Source organism: Schistocerca piceifrons, chromosome 5 (assembly GCF_021461385.2).
Source record: "Schistocerca piceifrons isolate TAMUIC-IGC-003096 chromosome 5, iqSchPice1.1, whole genome shotgun sequence".
Taxonomy (NCBI): Eukaryota; Metazoa; Arthropoda; class Insecta; order Orthoptera; family Acrididae; genus Schistocerca; species Schistocerca piceifrons.
Window position 1 is genome coordinate 677,074,328 of NC_060142.1, and position 21,955 is coordinate 677,096,282.

General features: G+C 43.7%; 1 protein-coding gene across 2 annotated transcripts in view; it reads left to right on the top strand.

The window, feature by feature from the left end:
- LOC124798282 (S1 RNA-binding domain-containing protein 1) overlaps positions 1-21,955 on the top strand; it is a 240,498-nt gene that overhangs the window by 127,519 nt on the left and 91,024 nt on the right. For both annotated transcript variants that reach the window (XM_047261605.1, XM_047261606.1), the window contains one exon: positions 3,009-3,222. In XM_047261605.1, coding sequence (XP_047117561.1) covers positions 3,009-3,222 — 214 coding nt within the window. The remainder of the gene's footprint in view (positions 1-3,008; positions 3,223-21,955) is intronic.

Consider the following 21,955-nt stretch of genomic DNA (forward strand, 5'->3'; position numbering starts at 1 on the left):
CTGGTCATACGAGACTGTTCTGATTTCAGTTCGGAAGAGCTGATAGTAGGCTCAGAGTGTGGCACAGACCCCATGACACCATGGATCCAAGTTGTCAACAAGGCACTGTGCAAGTTATGGTGGCTCTGTAATGGTGTGGGTTGTATTTACATGCAGTGGACTGGGTCCTCTGGTCCAGCTGAACCGATCATTGACTGGAAATGATTTTGTTCAGTTACTTGGAGACCATTTGCAGCCATTCATGGACATTTTCCCAAATATGTCACCAGGTGGCACTTGTTCGTGATTGGTTTGAAAAACATTGTGGACATTCCAAGCAAATGATTTGGCCACCCACATTGCCTGACATGAATCCCATCAGACATTTAGGGAACATAATCAAGAGGTCAGTTTGTGCACTAAGTCTGGACTGGCAACACTTACGCATTTATGGGTGGCTATAGAAAAAGTGTGACTCAATATTTCTGCAGGGGACTTGGAACGACTTGTTGAGTCAGTGCCACATCAAGTTGCTGCACTATGCTGGGCAAAAGGAGATTTGACACAACATTAGGAGGTATCTCATGACTATTTTCACCTCAGTGTAAATTATATTTATTAATAATAACACATTTAATGCTCTTAGCTCATCAGATTAACTTAAAAATGCAGCGGAGACCACATTAGTCAGAATTAAAAGCCAAGGTGGCAATCACCTTAGTTAGTGTTAATGGAAAAAAGGGTAGAGGCAAACACACATTCATGTTCAGAAAAAATGGAACACATTGAATGACTAGAGGTAGGACGGTCATTTTCACATGTCATTCACATTAGTATGTTCTGTAGAAGCAATTGAACCACGTTGGCCCTCAGGATCAAGGTCAGCATCGATATCACAGTGCAACACTATCTACCATTAAAGTGTCACTGCGGCCATCATTGCCACTATAAACCAAAGGTTGTGGAACAGTGTGACTTGAGCGGACGTGCTGGATGCCTCACAGATGTATCCTCAAACTGTACCACCATATCAGTCAATTTAAAAGAGGGCACATTATTGGCATGAGAGAATGTGATGCATTCATAAGGGAAATTGCTGCTCGTGTGGGACGAAGTGTTTTGGCAGTGCAATGAATGTGTGCAGCATGGTTCATAGAAGCTCGCACCACCCAGACTACCACCCGAGAAGATCGAACACGTCATCTAAATGGCATTGCAGGACAGATTTGCATCCTCCTCAGCTCTGGCGCAACGGTGGAACAATGTGACACATCGTACACTGTCAGGGGTGACAGTCTGTTGCCACTTATTATGACATGGGTATGTGCGCTTCGTCCACTTCTGCACCATCCTTTGATAAATGTGCGTGCAGAATAATGCTAGATGGCAATAGCGTATGGACCGATGTCACTGGGGACAGGCATGGCATCAGGTAGTGTTTTCAGATGAATCCGGCTTCTGTTTGTTTGAAAATGATGGCCGCATTTTGGTTCGCCACAGAGAGGGGAAGGCCATCACAGTGACTGCTTTTGCACAAGACATTCAGCCCCAACTCGAGACCACAAATGACACTTTGTGTGTGTTCAGAGCACTGTGACCAGTGTGACCTAAGTGAATGACATCCTGTGACCTGTAGCCATACCCTTTCTCCGCAACAACCCAGACACCATTTTTCAGGAAGACATTGCACAAGTACGTGTTGTTGCATGAACACGTGGTTCTTGGTGTTACTAAATGTCAGCTTTTTGTCGTGACTCGCCAGACTTGTCACCAATTGAAAATGTGTGGAGTATGGTGAAACAAAGGTGCAGTGCTGTTATCCAATGCCAACCACAACAGATGGACTTTGGAACTAGGTGAATCCAGCTGGGATGGCTATACCACAGGATGCCATTTGTGCCTTATAAGTGTCAATGCCATCACACATGGAACAAGTCGCTCACATCTCTTTGGCGTTGTAGCTGTACAACTAGATGAAGATCAGTTTGCTTTCAGGAAGGGGAAGATACAAGAAAAGCATTTATGTTATTGCATTTGGTGATGGAAGAAAGATAGAAGAAATATTATGATGATTTCCTGTACACTGAGAACCTAGAGCAAATGTTCTGCAATGTAAGCTGAAATAAGATGTTCACAGTGTTTAGAGGATCACCTGCCCAGTAATTTGTTGACTTATTTTCAGTGTTAATGAGCTTTGCATTGTTTTTTTCATCAAAACTATGTTACTTCATAACTGTGAACACTCCCTGTTTTAACTAGTGCCACTGAATTATTGTTGCTTGACTTAAGATATCACATTTATCATTGTATTCATCTCAGTGTTCCTTCCAGTGATTGCATTCATAATTGACCCATTCAGATGGCTCTCCCATTGTTTGTAAGACAGTGTTACATGAAACTGTGAATGTGCTATTGTCGTGTCAGCTCTCTTAAATATACAGAAACTAAATGTACGCTTTTCTCACATGAAATTACATCTTTTCACATGGAGTGAGAATCCATCTGCGATTCGTGTGTCCAGGTCACAATAAAGCCAGACCCATCATTTACAGTTATGTACACCATTAAATAAGTCGCCATAACAGTTGTTGTGGGTTTTGTGTTTCCCTAATCACATACTGTTTTCTGCTGCGTTCACAGCACAGTGCTCCGAAACAGTGCCCCACGCAAGTATGTTGTTCCTATTTGGTGTAATTAGAGACGTCCATTTTTAGCTTTCTGCTTTGTGACAAGAACAGCTGTTTCTTGTGTGACAGAATAAGCTCGCTGTTTGTTTTGTAGTGTAGTAAAACAGTGTGATGGGTTATTGGTCTGTAGCATTTATGAAACAATTTGATTGAATTAGTGTTACATAAAATATATATATGGTTTATTAAAGGTCTGTGACTGCAAATTGAGAGTGAATAGTGTAGTGAAGGATTCAGTTCCATGTTTATTTGCATTACTGTAATATTTTAGTATTTTTTGCAGCAGCTTTTTTCGTTGAATGGCACATACTTTCATAAATGCAATAAATTTTCTTGTTGTAGAAAGAAGACATTGTACATTCAACTGGAGTGCAAACAAGCACAAGAGAGAAAGGCTGCTACAAAAACTGTAAAGGTTGGAAGCAAAGGAAGTAAACCAAGTGTAGTTAAAAAAGAAAAAGAGAAGAAAGGAAAAGTGAAGAAAGAAGAAGATGCAAGCAAATTTGAAAATTACTACAATTTTTCTGCAAATGTGAAGTTTATCAAACCTCACCAGGTACTGTGAAAATTGAGGTGCATAGCCTGTTTTTGTGTGTGTGTGTGTGTGTGTGTGTGTATATATATATATATATATATATATATATATATATATATATATAGGGAAACATTCCATAAATATATGTCTGCTTGTGTCTGTATATGTGTGGATGGATATGTGTGTGTGTGCGAGTGTATACCCGTCCTTTTTTCCCCCTAAGGTAAGTCTTTCCGCTCCCGGGATTGGAATGACTCCTTACCCTCTCCCTTAAAACCCACATCCTTTCGTCTTTCCCTCTCCTTCCCTCTTTTCTGATGAGGCAACAGTTTGTTGCGAAAGCTTGAATTTTGTGTGTATGTTTGTGTTTGATTGTGTGTCTGTCGACCTGCCAGCACTTTCATTTGGTAAGTCACATCATCTTTGTTTTTAGATATACTTTTCCTACGTGGAACGTTTCCCTCTATTATAACTATATACCTGCCAGCACTTTTGTTTGGTAAGTCCCATCATCTTTATATATATATATATATATATATATATATATATATATATATATATATATATATATGAATGTGGCTCTCCAGCAGGGATACGACTTCCTCAAATCCTGCCCTGAAATGAGATCCATCCTTCATGAAATCCTCCCCACTCCGCCAAGAGTGTCTTTCCGCCGTCCACCTAACCTTCGTAACCTGTTAGTTCATCCCTATGAAATCCCCAAACCACCTTCCCTACCCTCTGGCTCCTATCCTTGTAACCGCCCCCGATGCAAAACCTGTCCCATGCACCCTCCCACCACCACCTACTCCAGTCCTGTAACCCGGAAGGTGTACACGATCAGAGGCAGAGCCACGTGTGAAAGCACCCACGTGATTTACCAACTGACCTGCCTACACTGTGATGCATTCTATGTGGGAATGACCAGCAACAAACTGTCCATTCGCATGAATGGACACAGGTAGACAGTGTTTGTTGGTAATGAGGATCACCCTGTGGCTAAACATGCCTTGGTGCACAGCCAGCACATCTTGGCACAGTGTTACACCGTCCGGGTTATCTGGATACTTCCCACCAACACCAACCTATCCGAACTCCGGAGATGGGAACTTGCCCTTCAGTATATCCTCTCTTCTCGTCATCCGCCAGGCCTCAATCTCCGCTAATTTCAAGTTGCCGCCACTCATACCTCACCTGTCTTTCAACAACTTCTTTGCCTCTACACTTCTGCCTCGACTGACATCTCTGCCCAAACTCTTTGTCTTTAAATATGTCTGCTTGTGTCTGTATGTATGGATGGATATGTGCGTGTTTGCGAGTGTATACCTGCCCTTTTTTCCCCCTAAGGTAAGTCTTTCCGCTCCCGGGATTGGAATGACTCCTTACCCTCTCCTTTAAAACCCTCATCCTTTCGTCTTTCCCTCTCCTTCCCTCTTTCCTGACGAAGCAGCCGTTGGTTGCGAAAGCCAGAAATTTGTGTGTATGTTTGTGTGTCTATCGACCTGCCAGCGCTTTTGTTTGGTAAGTCTCATCATCTTTGTATATATATATATATATATATATATATATATATATATATATATATATATATATATATAATGGAAGGAAACATTCCACGTGGGAAAAATTATATATAAAAACAATAAAAACAATATATAAAAACAAAGATGAGGTGACTTACCGAACAAAAGCGCTGGCAGGTCGATAGACACACAAACATACACACAAAATTCAAGCTTTCGCAACAAACTGTTGGCCTCATCAGGAAAGAGGGAAGGAGAGGGGAAGACGAAAGGAAGTGGGTTTTAAAGGAGAGGGTAAGGAGTCATTCCAATCCCGGGAGCGGAAAGACTTACCTTAGGGGGAAAATAGGACAGGTATACACTTGCACACACGCACATATCCATCCACACATACAGACACAAGCAGACATATTTAAAGACAAAGAGTTTGGGCAGAGATGTCAGTCGAGGCAGAAGTGTAGAGGCAAAGAAGTTGTTGAAAGACAGGTGAGGTATGAGTGGCGGCAACTTGAAATTAGCGGAGATTGAGGCCTGGCGGATGACGAGAAGAGAGGATATACTGAAGGGCAAGTTCCCATCTCCGGAGTTCGGATAGGTTGGTGTTGGTGGGAAGTATCCAGATAACCTGGACGGTGTAACACTGTGCCAAGATGTGCTGGCCGTGCACCAAGGCATGTTTAGCCACAGGGTGATCCTCATTACCAACAAACACTGTCTGCCTGTGTCCATTCATGCGAATGGACAGTTTGTTGCTGGTCATTCCCACATAGAACGCGTCACAGTGTAGGCAGGTCAGTTGGTAAATCACGTGGGTGCTTTCACACGTGGCTCTGCCTTTGATCGTGTACACCTTCCGGGTTACAGGACTGGAGTAGGTGGTGGTGGGAGGGTGCATGGGACAGGTTTTGCATCGGGGGCGGTTACAAGGATAGGAGCCAGAGGGTAGGGAAGGTGGTTTGGGGATTTCATAGGGATGAACTAACAGGTTACGAAGGTTAGGTGGACGGCGGAAAGACACTCTTGGCGGAGTGGGGAGGATTTCATGAAGGATGGATCTCATTTCAGGGCAGGATTTGAGGAAGTCGTATCCCTGCTGGAGAGCCACATTCAGAGTCTGGTCCAGTCCCGGAAAGTATCCTGTCACAAGTGGGGCACTTTTGTGGTTCTTCTGTGGGGGATTCTGGGTTTGGGGGGACGAGGAAGTGGCTCTGGTTATTTGCTTCTGTACCAGGTCGGGAGGGTAGTTGCGGGATGCGAAAGCTGTTTTCAGGTTGTTGGTGTAATGATTCAGGGATTCCGGACTGGAGCAGATTCGTTTGCCACGAAGACCTATGCTGTAGGGAAGGGACCGTTTGATGTGGAATGGGTGGCAGCTGTCATAATGGAGGTACTGTTGCTTGTTGGTGGGTTTGATGTGGACGGACGTGTGAAGTTGGCCATTGGACAGGTGGAGGTCAATGTCAAGGAAAGTGGCATGGGATTTGGAGTAGGACCAGGTGAAACTGATGGAACCAAAGGAGTTGAGGTTGGAGAGGAAATTCTGGAGTTCTTCTTCACTGTTAGTCCAGATCATGAAGATGTCATCAATAAATCTGTACCAAACTTTGGGTTGGCAGACTTGGGTAACCAAGAAGGCTTCCTCTAAGCGACCCATGAATAGGTTGGCGTACGAGGGGGCCATCCTGGTACCCATGGCTGTTCCCTTTAATTGTTGGTATGTCTGGCCTTCAAAAGTGAAGAAGTTGTGGGTCAGGATGAAGCTGGCTAAGGTGATGAGGAAAGAGGTTTTAGGTAGGGTGGCAGGTGATCGGCGTGAAAGGAAATGCTCCATCGCAGCGAGGCCCTGGACGTGCGGAATATTTGTGTATAAGGACGTGGCATCAATGGTTACAAGGATGGTTTCCGGGGGTAACAGATTGGGTACGGATTCCAGGCGTTCAAGGAAGTGGTTGGTGTCCTTGATGAAGGATGGGAGACTGCATGTAATGGGTTGAAGGTGTTGATCTACGTAGGCAGAGATACGTTCTGTGGGGGCTTGGTAACCAGCTACAATGGGGCGGACCTCCTCTCATTGCACACAAACCCAGTCTCTCCCATCTACTCAATCTCCCACTTCCAGCTCCACTCCCTCCAAAACCTCAAAATTCCGATCAACACAATCTGGAACCACAACACCCTAATTCAGTAGTTAACCTTTCCTCCAAACCTCTCTCCCAATCCGAAACCTCCGTCCTATCCAAAGGCCTCACCTTCAGCCCCACTCCTAGCCCTCGTCAAAGATTTACTGTCCTACACTCGTACTCTTTGCTGGAAGTATCACTTTGCCACGAAGAAAAATGATCCTAATCCTACTCCTAATGATCCAACTCCCCAAGACACTATCCAAATTGAACCTTGCCTAGAACAGTTCCGTCCTCCGTCACAGCGGGACCCACCTCCTCTTCCTCAAAATCGCCCTCTCCAAACCTTCCAGGAATTTCTGACTTCCAGCCTTGCATCTCAATCCTTCTTAAAAAACCTTAATCCTACACCCAACATCACCACTGCTGAAGCCCAGGCTATCCGTGATCTGAAGGCTGACCGATCCATCGTCATTCTTCCGGCGGACAAGGGTTCCACGACCGTGGTACTTGATCGTCGGGAGTATGTGGCTGAGGGACTGCGTCAGCTTTCAGACAACACCACATACAAAGCTTGCCAAGGTAACCCCATTCCCGACGTCCAGGCGGAGCTTCAAGGAATCCTCAGAACCTTAGGCCCCCTGCAAAACCTTTCACCTGACTCCATCAACCTCCTGACCCCACCGACACCCCGCACCCCTACCTTCTACCTTCTTCCTAAAATCCACAAACCCAATCATCCCGGCCGCCCCATTGCAGATGGTTACCAAGCCCCCACAGAACGTATCTCTGCCTACGTAGATCAACACCTTCAACCCATTACATGCAGTCTCCCATCCTTCATCAAGGACACCAACCACTTCCTTGAACGCCTGGAATCCTTACCCAATCTGTTACCCCCGGAAACCATCCTTGTAACCATTGATGCCACGTCCTTATACACAAATATTCCGCACGTCCAGGGCCTCGCTGCGATGGAGCATTTCCTTTCACGCCGATCACCTGCCACCCTACCTAAAACCTCTTTCCTCATCACCTTAGCCAGCTTCATCCTGACCCACAACTTCTTCACTTTTGAAGGCCAGACATACCAACAATTAAAGGGAACAGCCATGGGTACCAGGATGGCCCCCTCGTACGCCAACCTATTCATGGGTCGCTTAGAGGAAGCCTTCTTGGTTACCCAAGTCTGCCAACCCAAAGTTTGGTACAGATTTATTGATGACATCTTCATGATCTGGACTCACAGTGAAGAAGAACTCCAGAATTTCCTCTCCAACCTCAACTCCTTTGGTTCCATCAGTTTCACCTGGTCCTACTCCAAATCCCATGCCACTTTCCTTGACGTTGACCTCCACCTGTCCAATGGCCAACTTCACACGTCCGTCCACATCAAACCCACCAACAAGCAACAGTACCTCCATTATGACAGCTGCCACCCATTCCACATCAAACGGTCCCTTCCCTACAGCCTAGGTCTTCGTCGCAAACGAATCTGCTCCAGTCCGGAATCCCTGAATCATTACACCAACAACCTGAAAACAGCTTTCGCATCCCGCAACTACCCTCCCGACCTGGTACAGAAGCAAATAACCAGAGCCACTTCCTCGTCCCCTCAAACCCAGAATCCCCCACAGAAGAACCACAAAAGTGCCCCACTTGTGACAGGATACTTTCTGGGACTGGACCAGACTCTGAATGTGGCTCTCCAGCAGGGATACGACTTCCTCAAATCCTGCCCTGAAATGAGATCCATCCTTCATGAAATCCTCCCCACTCCGCCAAGAGTGTCTTTCCGCCGTCCACCTAACCTTCGTAACCTGTTAGTTCATCCCTATGAAATCCCCAAACCACCTTCCCTACCCTCTGGCTCCTATCCTTGTAACCGCCCCCGATGCAAAACCTGTCCCATGCACCCTCCCACCACCACCTACTCCAGTCCTGTAACCCGGAAGGTGTACACGATCAAAGGCAGAGCCACATGTGAAAGCACCCACGTGATTTACCAACTGACCTGCCTACACTGTGACGCGTTCTATGTGGGAATGACCAGCAACAAACTGTCCATTCGCATGAATGGACACAGGCAGACAGTGTTTGTTGGTAATGAGGATCACCCTGTGGCTAAACATGCCTTTGTGCACGGCCAGCACATCTTGGCACAGTGTTACACCGTCCAGGTTATCTGGATACTTCCCACCAACACCAACCTATCCGAACTCCGGAGATGGGAACTTGCCCTTCAGTATATCCTCTCTTCTCGTCATCCGCCAGGCCTCAATCTCCGCTAATTTCAAGTTGCCGCCACTCATACCTCACCTGTCTTTCAACAACTTCTTTGCCTCTACACTTCTGCCTCGACTGACATCTCTGCCCAAACTCTTTGTCTTTAAATATGTCTGCTTGTGTCTGTATGTGTGGATGGATATGTGCGTGTGTGCAAGTGTATACCTGTCCTTTTTTCCCCCTAAGGTAAGTCTTTCCGCTCCCGGGATTGGAATGACTCCTTACCCTCTCCTTTAAAACCCACTTCCTTTCGTCTTCCCCTCTCCTTCCCTCTTTCCTGATGAGGCAACAGTTTGTTGCGAAAGCTTGAATTTTGTGTGTATGTTTGTGTTTGTTTGTGTGTCTATCGACCTGCCAGCGCTTTTGTTCGGTAAGTCACCTCATCTTTGTTTTTATATATAATTTTTCCCACGTGGAATGTTTCCTTCCATTTTATATATATATATATATATATATATATATATATATATATATATATATATATATATAGAGACACACACACACACACAAAGATGATGAGACTTACCAAACAAAAGCGCTGGCAGGTCGATAGACACACAAACATACACACAAATTTCTGGCTTTCGCAACCAACGGCTGCTTCGTCAGGAAAGAGGGAAGGAGAGGGAAAGACGAAAGGATGAGGGTTTTAAGGGAGAGGGTAAGGAGTCATTCCAATCCCGGGAGCGGAAAGACTTACCTTAGGGGGAAAAATGGACAGGTATACACTCGCACACACACACATATCCATCCACATATATACAGACTCAAGCAGACATATTAAAAGGCTACATGGAATGTTTAAACATTCCACGCGGGAAAAATATATTTAAAAACAAATTTAAAAACAAAGATGATGTGACTTACCATACGAAAGCGCTGGCAGGTCGAAAGAAACACAAACAGACACATACATACACACAAAATTCTAGCTTTCGCAACCAACGGTTGCTTCGTCAGGAAAGAGGGAAGGAGAGGGAAAGACGAAAGGATGTAGGTTTTAAAGGAGAGGGTAAGGAGTCATTCCAATCCCGGGAGCGGGAAGACTTACCTTAGGGGGAAAGAAAAAGGACAGGTATACACTCACACACACACACACACACACATATATCCATCCGCACATACACAGACACAAGCAGACATTTGTAAAGGCAAAGAGTTTGGGCAGAGATGTCAGTCGAGGCGGAAGTAAAGAGGCAAAGATGTTGTTGAAAGACAGGTGAGGTATGAGTGGCGGCAACTTGAAATTAGCGGAGGTTGAGGCCTGGCGGATAACAAGAAGAGAGGATATACTGAAGGGCAAGTTCCCATCTCCGGAGTTCTGACAGGTTGGTGTTAGTGGGAAGTATCCAGATAACCCGGACGGTGTAACACTGTGCCAAGATGTACTGGCCGTGCACCAAGGCATGTTTAGCCACAGGGTGATCCTCATTACCAACAAACACTGTCTGCCTGTGTCCATTCATGCGAATGGACAGTTTGTTGCTGGTCATTCCCACATTCACAGTGTAGGCAGGTCAGTTGGTAACTCACGTGGGTGCTTTCACACGTGGCTCTGCCTTTGATCGTGTACACCTTCCGGGTTACAGGACTGAAGTAGGTGGTGGTGGGAGGGTGCATTGGACAGGTTTTACACCGGGGGCGGTTACAAGGGTAGGAGCCAGAGAGTAAGGAAGGGGGTTTGGGGATTTCATAGGGATGAACTAACAGGTTACGAGGGTTAGGTGGACGGCGGAAAGACACTCTTGGTGGAGTGGGGAGGATTTCATGAAGGATGGATCTCATTTCAGGGCAGGATTTGAGGAAGTCGTATTCCTGCTGGAGAGCCACATTCACAGTCTGATCCAGTCCCGGAAAGTATCCTGTCAGAAGTGGGGCACTTTTGTGGTTCTTCTGTGGGAGGTTCTGGGTTTGAGGGGATGAGGAAGTGGCTCTGGTTATTTGCTTCTGTACCAGGTCGGGAGGGTAGTTGCGGGATGTTGAAAGCTGTTTTCAGGTTGTTGGTGTAATGGTTCAGGGATTCCGGACTGGAGCAGATTCGTTTGCCACGAAGACCTAGGCTGTAGGGAAGAGACCGTTTGATGTGAAATCGGTGGCAGCTGTCATAATGGAGATACTGTTGCTTGTTGGTGGGTTTGATGTGGACGGACGTGTGAAGCTGGCCATTGGACAGATGGAGGTCAATGTCAAGGAAAGTGGCATGGGATTTGGAGTAGGACCAGGTGAATCTGATGGAACCAAAGGAGTTGAGGTTGGAGAGGAAATTCTGGAGTTCTTCTTCACTGTGAGTCCAGATCATGAAGATGTCATCAATAAATCTGTACCAAACTTTGGGTTGGCAGGCCTGGGTAACCAAGAAGGCTTCCTCTAAGCGACCCATGAATAGGTTGGTGTACGAGGAGGCCATCCTGGTACCCATGGCTGTTCCCTTTAATTGTTGGTATGTCTGGCCTTCAAAAGTGAAGAAGTTGTGGGTCAGGATGAAACTGGCTAAGGTAATGAGGAAAGAGGTTTTAGGTAGGGTGGCAGGTGATCGGCATGAAAGAAAGTGCTCCATCGCAGCGAGGCCCTGGACGTGTGGAATATTTGTGTATAAGGACGTGGCATCAATGGTTACAAGGATGGTTTCCGGGGGTAATAGATTGGGCAAGGATTCCAGGCGTTCGAGAAAGTGGTTGGTGTCTGTGATGAAGGATGGGAGACTGCATGTAATGGGTTGAAGGTGTTGATCTACGTAGGCAGAGATACGTTCTGTGGGGGCTTGGTAACCAGCTACAATGGGGCGGCCGGGATGATTGGGTTTGTGAATTTTAGGAAGAAGGTAGAAGGTAGGGGTGCGGGGTGTCGGTGGGGTCAGGAGATTGATGGAGTCAGGGGAAAGGTTTTGTAGGGGGCCTAAGGTTCTGAGGATTCCTTGAAACTCCTCCTGGACATCGGGAATGGGGTTACCTTGGCAAACTTTGTATGTGGTGTTGTCTGAAAGCTGACGCAATCCGTCAGCCACATACTCCCGACGATCAAGTACCACGGTCGTGGAACCCTTGTCCGCCAGAAGAATGACGATGGATTGGTCAGCCTTCAGATCACGGATAGCTTGGGCTTCAGCAGTGGTGATGTTGGGAGTAGGATTAAGGTTTTTTAAGAAGGATTGAGAAGCAAGGCTGGAAGTCAGAAATTCCTGGAAGGTTTGGAGAGGGTGATTTTGAGGAAGAGAAGGTGGGTCCCGCTGTGACGGAGGACGGAACTGTTCTAGGCAAGGTTCAATTTGGATAGTGTCTTGGGGAGTTGGATCATTAGGAGTAGGATTAGGATCATTTTTCTTCGTGGCAAAGTGATATTTCCAGCAGAGAGTACGAGTGTAGGAAGGTAAATCTTTGACGAGGGCTGTTTGGTTGAATCTGGGAGTGGGGTTGAAGGTGAGACCTTTGGATAGGACAGAGGTTTCGGATTGGGAGAGAGGTTTGGAGGAAAGGTTAACTACTGAATTGGGGTGTTGTGGTTCCAGATTGCGTTGATTGGAATTTTGAGGTTTTGGAGGGAGTGGAGCTGGAAGTGGGAGATTGAGTAGATGGGAGAGACTGGGTTTGTGTGCAATGAGAGGAGGTTGAGGTTTGCTGGAAAGCTTGTGGAGGGTGAGTGAGTTGCCTTTCCGAAGGTGGGAAACCAGGAGATTGGATAGTTTTTTGAGGTGGAGGGTGGCATGCTGTTCTAATTTGCGGTTGGCCTGTAGGAGGATGCTTTGAACAGCCGGCGTGGATGCGGGAAAGGAAAGATTGAGGACTTTTATTAAGGATAGGAGTTGACGGGTGTGTTCATTGGCTGAGTTGATGTGTAGGTGAAGGATTAGGTGGGTAAGGGCAATGGATTGTTCAGTTTGGAACTGGTATAGGGACTGATGGAAAGAAGGGTTGCAGCCAGAGATGGGAACTTTAAGTGTGAGGCCTTTGGGGTTAATGTCAAATGTCAGACAAGCCTGAGAAAATAAAATATGGGAGCGTAATCTGGCTAGGGCGAAGGCATGTTTGCGGAGGGAATGTAAATAAAACTTAATGGGGTCGTTGTGGGGGTGACATGGTATTAGAAGGTGGAAAGTGTAACATGAGGTATATATGTATATATATAGACACACACACACACACACACACACACACACACACACACACACACACAAAGATGAGGTGACTTACCGAACGAAAGCGCTGGTAGGTCGATAGACACACAAACAAACACAAACATACATGTATGTTTGTGTTTGTTTGTGTGTCGTTCGGTAAGTCACCTCATCTTTGTTTTTTTATATATAATTTTTCCCACGTGGAATGTTTCCCTCTATATTGTGTATGTGTATATATATATAAACAAAGATGATGTGACTTACCAAATGAAAGTGCTGGCAGGTCGGCAGACACACAAACAAACACTGTTTGTGTGTTTGTTTGTGTGTCTGTCGACCTGCCAGCACTTTCATTTGTGTTTGTTTGTGTGTCTGTCGACCTGCCAGCACTTTCATTTGGTAAGTCACATCATCTTTGTTTTTAGGTATATTTTTCCTACATGGAATGTTTCCCTCTATTATAACCACATTATAAAGATGATGTGACTTACCAAATGAAAGTGCTGGCAGATCGACAGACACACAAACAAACACAAACATACACACAAAATTCAAGCTTTCGCAACAAACTGTTGCCTCATCAGGAAAGAGGGAAGGAGAGGGAAAGACGAAAGGATGTGGGTTTTAAGGGAGAGGGTAAGGAGTCATTCCAATCCCGGGAGCGGAAAGACTTACCTTAGGGGGAAAAAGGACGGGTATACACTTGCACACACACACACACACACACACACACACACACACACACACACATATGTCCATCCACACATATACTCTCCTTCCCTCTTTCCTGATGAGGCAACAGTGTGTTGCGAAAGCTTGAATTTTGTGTGTTTGTGTTTGTTTGTGTGTCTGTCGACCTGCCAGCACTTTCATTTTGTAAGTCACATCATCTTTGTTTTTAGATATATATTTCCTACGTGGAATGTTTCCCTTTATATATATGGGGAAGATAAAGGTGAACTAGAAAGCAACTGGAGATCTGGTGTGAAAAAAGGCGAAAAAGTGTTGGTTGTGTTGATCCTGTGGTGAACTTGCGTTGGTAGACAACGATGTGCATAAAGGTTAGGTGGTTGTGTTGCCGCCAAAACACGTTAAAGGGTGGAGAAATTTGGGAAAATTTCGAAAAAACTATTTTGAAATGTATTAAAAGGAGTGGTTTTGTGGTGGCAGATTATGAGACTGAGGCTAACAATTGTCTGACGAAGAAATAATGACGTTAAAACCTGTGGGAAGCGGCTAAAAATGATCAATGATGTGTGAAAAAACGGAAATTGAAATAAAGCGAAAGTTATTAGAACTAGCCGAAATGGTTGTTTAATAGGTGAAAGGAACTGTTTGTGAACTATAGTTCAATTCATTTATCTTGACGGCTCGCGCATGCTCGCCCAGACGCGGGAGATTGCTGCGTTGCCAGTTGTACGCGCCAAGAGAAGCAGCGCCATAGTATAGTTCACAAACTTACGTTTAGGGGGGAGCGCGCAGTTTATGAAGTAAAGCCACCACGGCCGCATTAAACCTTTCGCTGCTACAGAGACGTGCTCCCCGCATTCCACGCCGTGCGCGATTTTGTAACCACTGCACTGCTCGCCTGTGCAGACACATAGTGTTCCGACTGCTTTGACACACTTATCATTCGATTTCACAAAAACTATTTGGCCCAAAAATTTGATTTTGACACATCTTCTTGATTGATACCTTCCCCCCATAAATGACTTAATTTTGTTTCGATTTTCAACGCAGTTATATTGCAGCATTAAATGTAGTAAACCATTGCACGAAATTTTGAAGAGTTTGCAGAGGTAAAGTTCATAGCGTATACTTTCCGTATGTTCGATTGTAGTTACCACAATGTTGAGAATGAAATGTGGACAAGATACCTAAATTTCATATAAAATTTACTGTATAACAACATCTCATTTAATTTAAGTACCAGATTGGTGTCGTATGTAGTATTGAGAAATATTCCGTCTTTTGCGACTGTAATAAAAGTTTTATTTACACCGGGCGTGTTTGACTTTATTTTAAAGCACTTCAATCAATCAAAAGGAAGTACACAAAATACGTTAAACAAAACTGTGGACTTACAAAAACATTAGGACTTGAATATACTGTGTATCAGTGCTCTGAGCTATGTCAAATATAATTTTTGTGTGTGGCACACACAAAAAGCATTTATTTGCTAAAACACTGATCGGCCGACACAAACGTTGAATATTGTGTTACCTCAGCACAAAACTACGAAAGGTGACTTGGCAATGGAGGAGACAAAATGCTGTCCAATGAAGATGCTTCAAAAGAGAAAAACGCGTCTGGTCTAAATAAGACGCTTATTACAGTTGCAGAAGAGGAATATATTTCAATACCATTGGTAAAATTGCAACTGTTGAACAAAAACAAGAAAGAGAACATGAGTATTATTGTATATGTGCCTTACCCTTCATTGTTGTCAATCGCTGCGATAGTCTTCTGCATCGCTGTAGTCAGTGTCGCAGTCCGAATCATCAGGTCTTAGAGTTATGACGATGGGTTCAAGCAGATTGTCAATTACAATTTCCCTGTCCATGTCCTCCTCCTGTAGCCTTTGTGCATGCCGAACACATTCAGCCCATGCTGAAGAAGTAATTCTGTCAAGTGCTTCGTGCAGAAGCCTTTCTGTATTGGCAATTTTTATTGTCACGATTCGTTCTGCGACATACCCTTTCACTTGTGCCCAAATTAACTCTATCGGATTGTATTGGCAATGGTACGGTGGCAAACGCAAAACTGTGTGTCCATGTTCCTGTGCAATACAATCGATTTCATAAACTTTTGTGTGAGGCTTATGAAGCACTACAAGATTCAACATTTCAGCACGAGTTTGGTTGGCAGTATGTGGAATATTTTTACTTGCAAGCCATAACATGATATCGGCTTTTTTTGTACTTGTTGTGGGTGTCTTGTCAACAACAACAGAGTGATAACTCGCATTGTCCATTATAATCACCGAGTTTGCAGGCAAGTAAGGGAGAAACTGATTCCTAAACCACAATTTAAATGTCTCAGAGTTCATTTCGGAATGATAATCCCCTGAATTTCTCTTTTTTGCCCGGAACACTAATTTGCTTTCTGGAATGAATCCAGAAGCAGAACCAGCGTGAAGCACAATTATTCGTCCACCTTTACCAACTGGTACTTTAAACCCACCCGAACCATCACTCATTTTCCAACACGCTTTCCTTGTGTGATTTTGGTTCACCCATGTTTCGTCCAAGAAAAAAATGTTCTTATTCCCGGATTTTCTTACTTCAATAATACGTCTTAAAAACTGTGCCCTTGAAGCAGCGGTATCACTACGTTCCATTAAAAACTTTCTTCCGTCATTTGTATGTACATATTTGAATCCAATGTTTTTAAGTATTCTATTCATTGAAGTCATGCTACCTTTAAAATTTATGGTTTCACGCATTTTCACAGTGATTTTTTTTTACAGTAGGAAATTCGCCTGTGTTGCACATGTTGAGCACTTCTCGTCTTAGAACATCTTTGTCGAAATTATCTAAATTAGTTACAGTCCTCTCACGAGTGCGATATTTCCCTGGCGATCTGAAAAGTGGGCTTCCACAGGTCTCCGTAGATAACTTTCCTTCATTGGCAATCCGCTGAACGGTTCTCAAGCTAACGCCTGTCGCTTCTGCAGTGCGTTCCTGAGATCTGGCGACATCCGTGATAGGTCCACTGTTTTCTGCTTCGCGCTTGAAAAAAGCGTGAATCCGGTAAATTATGTCCCTCGCCTGTTTATGGAGAGTTTGTCGCTTACCACCAATATCAGCCATGACAACTTGCAACAAATGCGATAAAAATTCACCAAAGAATAACTACAATCACATTTAACACTCGCACTCGCCAAGACATTCCCAGCAGACCGTTCAGAAAACTACTGAACACTCATTGGCTGTCAGCGGATGCGTGACGTCAGGTGCGTAGAACGAGCCTTAAATCGACCGCAGTCGTTCATGGTTCCAACTATACAGAGTGTTCATTTTAATTGGAGACGTTGAAATATCCGCAAATCTACACATCGGATCAAACAAATTTATAACTAAATTTTTTTTTGTCTCAGAGGGGGACATCCAATGATACCAAATTCGACGAATTTGTAGTCAAATTTGTTATAATTGGATGTCCCCTTCCGGGAGGAACTAATTTTCATTAGGATTTCTTTTGGCTCTGTGTGTCGTTTTCAAGAGATTTCAATGTCCCCATAAAATGAACACCCTTTATAACATACAACAGTGTTTATAAATTGGGAAATATTCTATCTTTAGCAACTGTAACAAAACTTTCTTTATACCAGAGTCATTTCGCTTTTTTCTAAAACGTTCTGATTAAAACGAAGTTGGCGAAGCACACAAAACTGAATTTTGAACGTAATAAAACATAAAACTAAAATATATTGCCAGTGAGGCACAGTGCACAAACATTTTGTTTTTGTCACAACGGACAGCAAATACTTGCCAAAACATAGATCAGTCGACGAAACCATTGAATATGATGTTGCCAAAGCAGCGAAGCAAAGAATTCCGTCAGACAATCAAATAGCTCGGCAACGTACGAGCCCAAATTCTGCTCTAAATAATACTTTTAATACTGCCGCAAAAGAATATATCTCAATATGAATAGTAAAACAGCGACTGCGGAAGAGCCGATATACAAACAAAACGGATAACATGAATATTGTATGTGTGCCTTTTCGTTGTTTTTAATTGCTGTGAAAAGAAATATTGGAGGAGAAAGTTACAAAAACTGAAAACTTATTATGATTATAATGAAGCACAGGAAATTTCAAAACATTACATTCAAACGAATAAAATTCATTAAGTAAGACACTTCGCTATTGTTTTTAAATAAATAAAATATTTAGAATGCAACAAGCCTTGAACTCTGAAACTTCCGATTAGCAGCCCAACACCTTAACCATTACGCCAACGCAGCTACTCATTTCTGGCATCTCCTGGAGCACTCTAAACGTTTGCAAAATACCGACAAACACTGTTGGGATGACTATGAATTACTCACGTTGCGTCGAAGTACAATAGGAAATAAACAATTACCGCTCTTCTTTATTGTGAGAAAGCGGTTCGTGAGAGTGATACAAACACCTTTCCTTGCTATCGCCTGAATTAGGAGGCTTATTGTTTGTTTGGTTTAATTAATTGATAGAATATGAAGCAATTGGTGTAAAGAATGCTTTTTCCAAACTTTCTATAAAAGAAAGTCTGCTATCAAGACATTGCTTTTGTTCAATTACTTCATTTATGACTGAACGTTTCTAAAATTGAAGACACTCGTCCGTGCTCTGCACTGCAGTCGAGATCTGGCAACGTCGTTCTCTGTTCATTGGCTGACTGTGATTTGTGACGTCAAATGCGCAGAACGAACCTAAACTCGGCCGCCAAGATATATGACGCGCACCTTAGAGACGGTGGATTTTGTAGCGGCGGTAGTGTTGAAAGCGGGAAAAAATTTTTTTGTTTATGGTTTGGAAGTAGGTTACGTGTTATTGAGTATATATCGGCGGGATAAAATTGTATAGTAGATTACGCTAAAAAGGGGAAGGTGAATACAAAGTGAAAGTACTGGCAAAAAACAGAAAGAGAAAATAAGACGACAGAAAAGATTTCGAAATGCAACAGTGACAATAATAAACGTGATTGTTGGGTTCAAATTAATGATATGAATATAATAGGGAAACATTCCACGCGGGAAAAATATATTTAAAAACAAAGATGATGTGACTTACCATACGAAAGCGCTGGCAGGTCGAAAGAAACACAAACAGACACATACATACACACAAAATTCTAGCTTTCGCAACCAACGGTTGCTTCGTCAGGAAAGAGGGAAGGAGAGGGAAAGACGAAAGGATGTAGGTTTTAAAGGAGAGGGTAAGGAGTCATTCCAATCCCGGGAGCGGAAAGACTTACCTTAGGGGGAAAGAAAAAGGATGGGTATACACTCGCGCACACACACACATATCCATCCGCACATACACAGACACAAGCAGACATTTGTAAAGGCAAAGAGTTTGGGCAGAGATGTCAGTCGAGGCGGAAGTAAAGAGGCAAAGATGTTGTTGAAAGACAGGTGAGGTATGAGCGGCGGCAACTTGAAATTAGTGGAGGTTGAGGCCTGGCGGATAACGAGAAGAGAGGATATACTGAAGGGCAAGTTCCCATCTCTGGAGCTCTGACAGGTTGGTGTTAGTGGGAAGTATCCAGATAACCCGGACGGTGTAACACTGTGCCAAGATGTGCTGGCCGTGCACCAAGGCATGTTTAGCCACAGGGTGATCCTCATTACCAACAAACACTGTCTGCCTGTGTCCATTCATGCGAATGGACAGTTTGTTGCTGGTCATTCCCACATTCACAGTGTAGGCAGGTCAGTTGGTAAATCACGTGGATGCTTTCACACGTGGCTCTGCCTTTGATCGTGTGCACCTTCCGGGTTACAGGACTGGAGTAGGTGGTGGTGGGAGGGTGCATTGGACAGGTTTTACACTGGGGGCGGTTACAAGGGTAGGAGCCAGTTTTACAGACACAAGCAGACACCTGATATGTCTGCTTGTGTCTGTATATGTGTGGATGGATGTTTGGGCCCAAAATCTGTGCCTTTACAAATGTCTGCTTGTGTCTGTGTATGTGCGGATGGATATGTGTGTGTGTGTGTGTGTGTGTGTGTGTGTGTGTGTGTGTGCGCGAGTGTATACCTGTCCTTTTTTCCCCCTAAGGTAAGGTTTTCCGCTCCCGGGATTGGATTGACTCCTTACCCTCTCCCTTAAAACCCACATCCTTTCGTGTTTCCCTCTCCTTCCCTCATTCCTGACGAAGCAACCATTGGTTACGAAAGCTAGAATTTTGTGTGTATGTATGTGTTTGTTGTTTTTCTATCGACTTGCACTTTCGTATGGTAAATCACATCATCTTTGTTTTTTAATATATTTTTCCCGTGTGGAATGTTTCCCCTATATATATATATATCAGTAAAAGAGGGCTGTATATAATAATAACCTGTCATGCAACTGATCAAAATGACAAATATCTCTCTAGGGGCAGTAGCATTAAAATTGTTATATGACTACTCTGACTTAGCTTCTTCGTAATGCAAGTACAAATCAGTTGAGAAAAGTACCAGGACTGTTCCTTCCACAACCTTAGCAAAGTTAGCCATTCTTTCCTATTCCACTAGTGTACTGCATGTGGGGATGTTACTCTTCTACATTTTTAGTGAATTTAAAAAGGTACTCAAAGCATTAACAGTTATAGGGAATGCTCCATCAATGGTGGATACAGAAAAACCTCAAGGAGGGGGAGCTGAAGATATATTGAGCTACCTTTACTTTTACCATAATAAAAAATAATCAAGTCACATGCAATGTTTAAGAAAGTTTTATTTAAAATGACTATACACATATACAAGACAATGCCATCTTATGATATAAAAAAGCTACAATTGTGGTTCTCTTCCTTAAATGATGAATTCTGTGTGTCTAGTCTCCCTGGCAAATTACTATTATTAATACTTCACAATCAACTGATCACACTCACTGTTGACTAATCTTCGCACTTGCACTTGCTACAATCAGGACTTTTTATTTATTCATTCTTTAGTCATGATATTTCTGCTTCTGAATGTAAACTAGCTTCCTATTTGGCGAATAGTTCATATTTATAACGTTATGTATTGAGGGAGGGATGAAATAGTGAAGACAGCAGAAGATCAAGTAGGTGAAAAGACGAGGGCTAGTCGAAATCCTTGGCTAACAGAAAATCTATTGAATTTAATTGATGAATTGAGAAAATATAAAAATGCAATAAGTAAAGCAGGCAAGGAAAGCGTTTCTGAAGAAGAGAAATTTGTTAACATTGAGTATAGATTTAAGTGTCAGGAAGTCATTTCTGAAAGTATTTGTATGGAGTGTAGCCATGTATGGAAGTGAAACGCAGACGATAAATAGTTTGGACAAAAAGAGAATAGAAGCTTTCGAAACGTGGTGCTACAGAAGAATGCTGAAGTTTAGATAGGTAGATCACATAGCTAATGAGGAGGTATTGAATAGAATTGGGGAGAAGAGAAATTTGTGGCACACCTTGACTAGAAGAAGGGATCGGTTGATAGGACATGTTCTGAGACATCAAGGTATCACCAATTTATTATTGGAGGGTAGCATGGAGGGTAAAAATCCTAGAGATAGACCAAGAGGTGTGAGTACACTAAGAAGATTCGGAAGGATGTAGGTTGCAGATGTGCAAACTCTCCCGATTGAGGTGAGAGACTCCCGATTTTCCCTTCTTCCTCCCGATCTCCCAACTGTGAAGACTGATCTCCCGATTTTCAGAGCAGTTTCAATACTTGCCTTACTGTTTGAAAATCCTGTGCCTTCAATATATTGGTGGATAACAAGCTGTGGCTGCTACTTGTGTACGTTAACTTCGAAGATCCGTGTGGTGGCTATCGAGAGCAGCAGTAGGTATAGCTCACACTTCGTATCTACAAGGAAGTAAGGAACTTATCGTTGTCAGCGTTCGAAGACAAATGAATATCTTTCAACTAGTGCCAATTTCCTCCGTTTCTGGTAGCACCAGCGCAATCATAAAGTTATGGTGGACAAGGAGTAGTTGATAGTCGTTCCAATCGAAGTGATTAGCGTTGTTGTGTCTACAAGGCAGTGT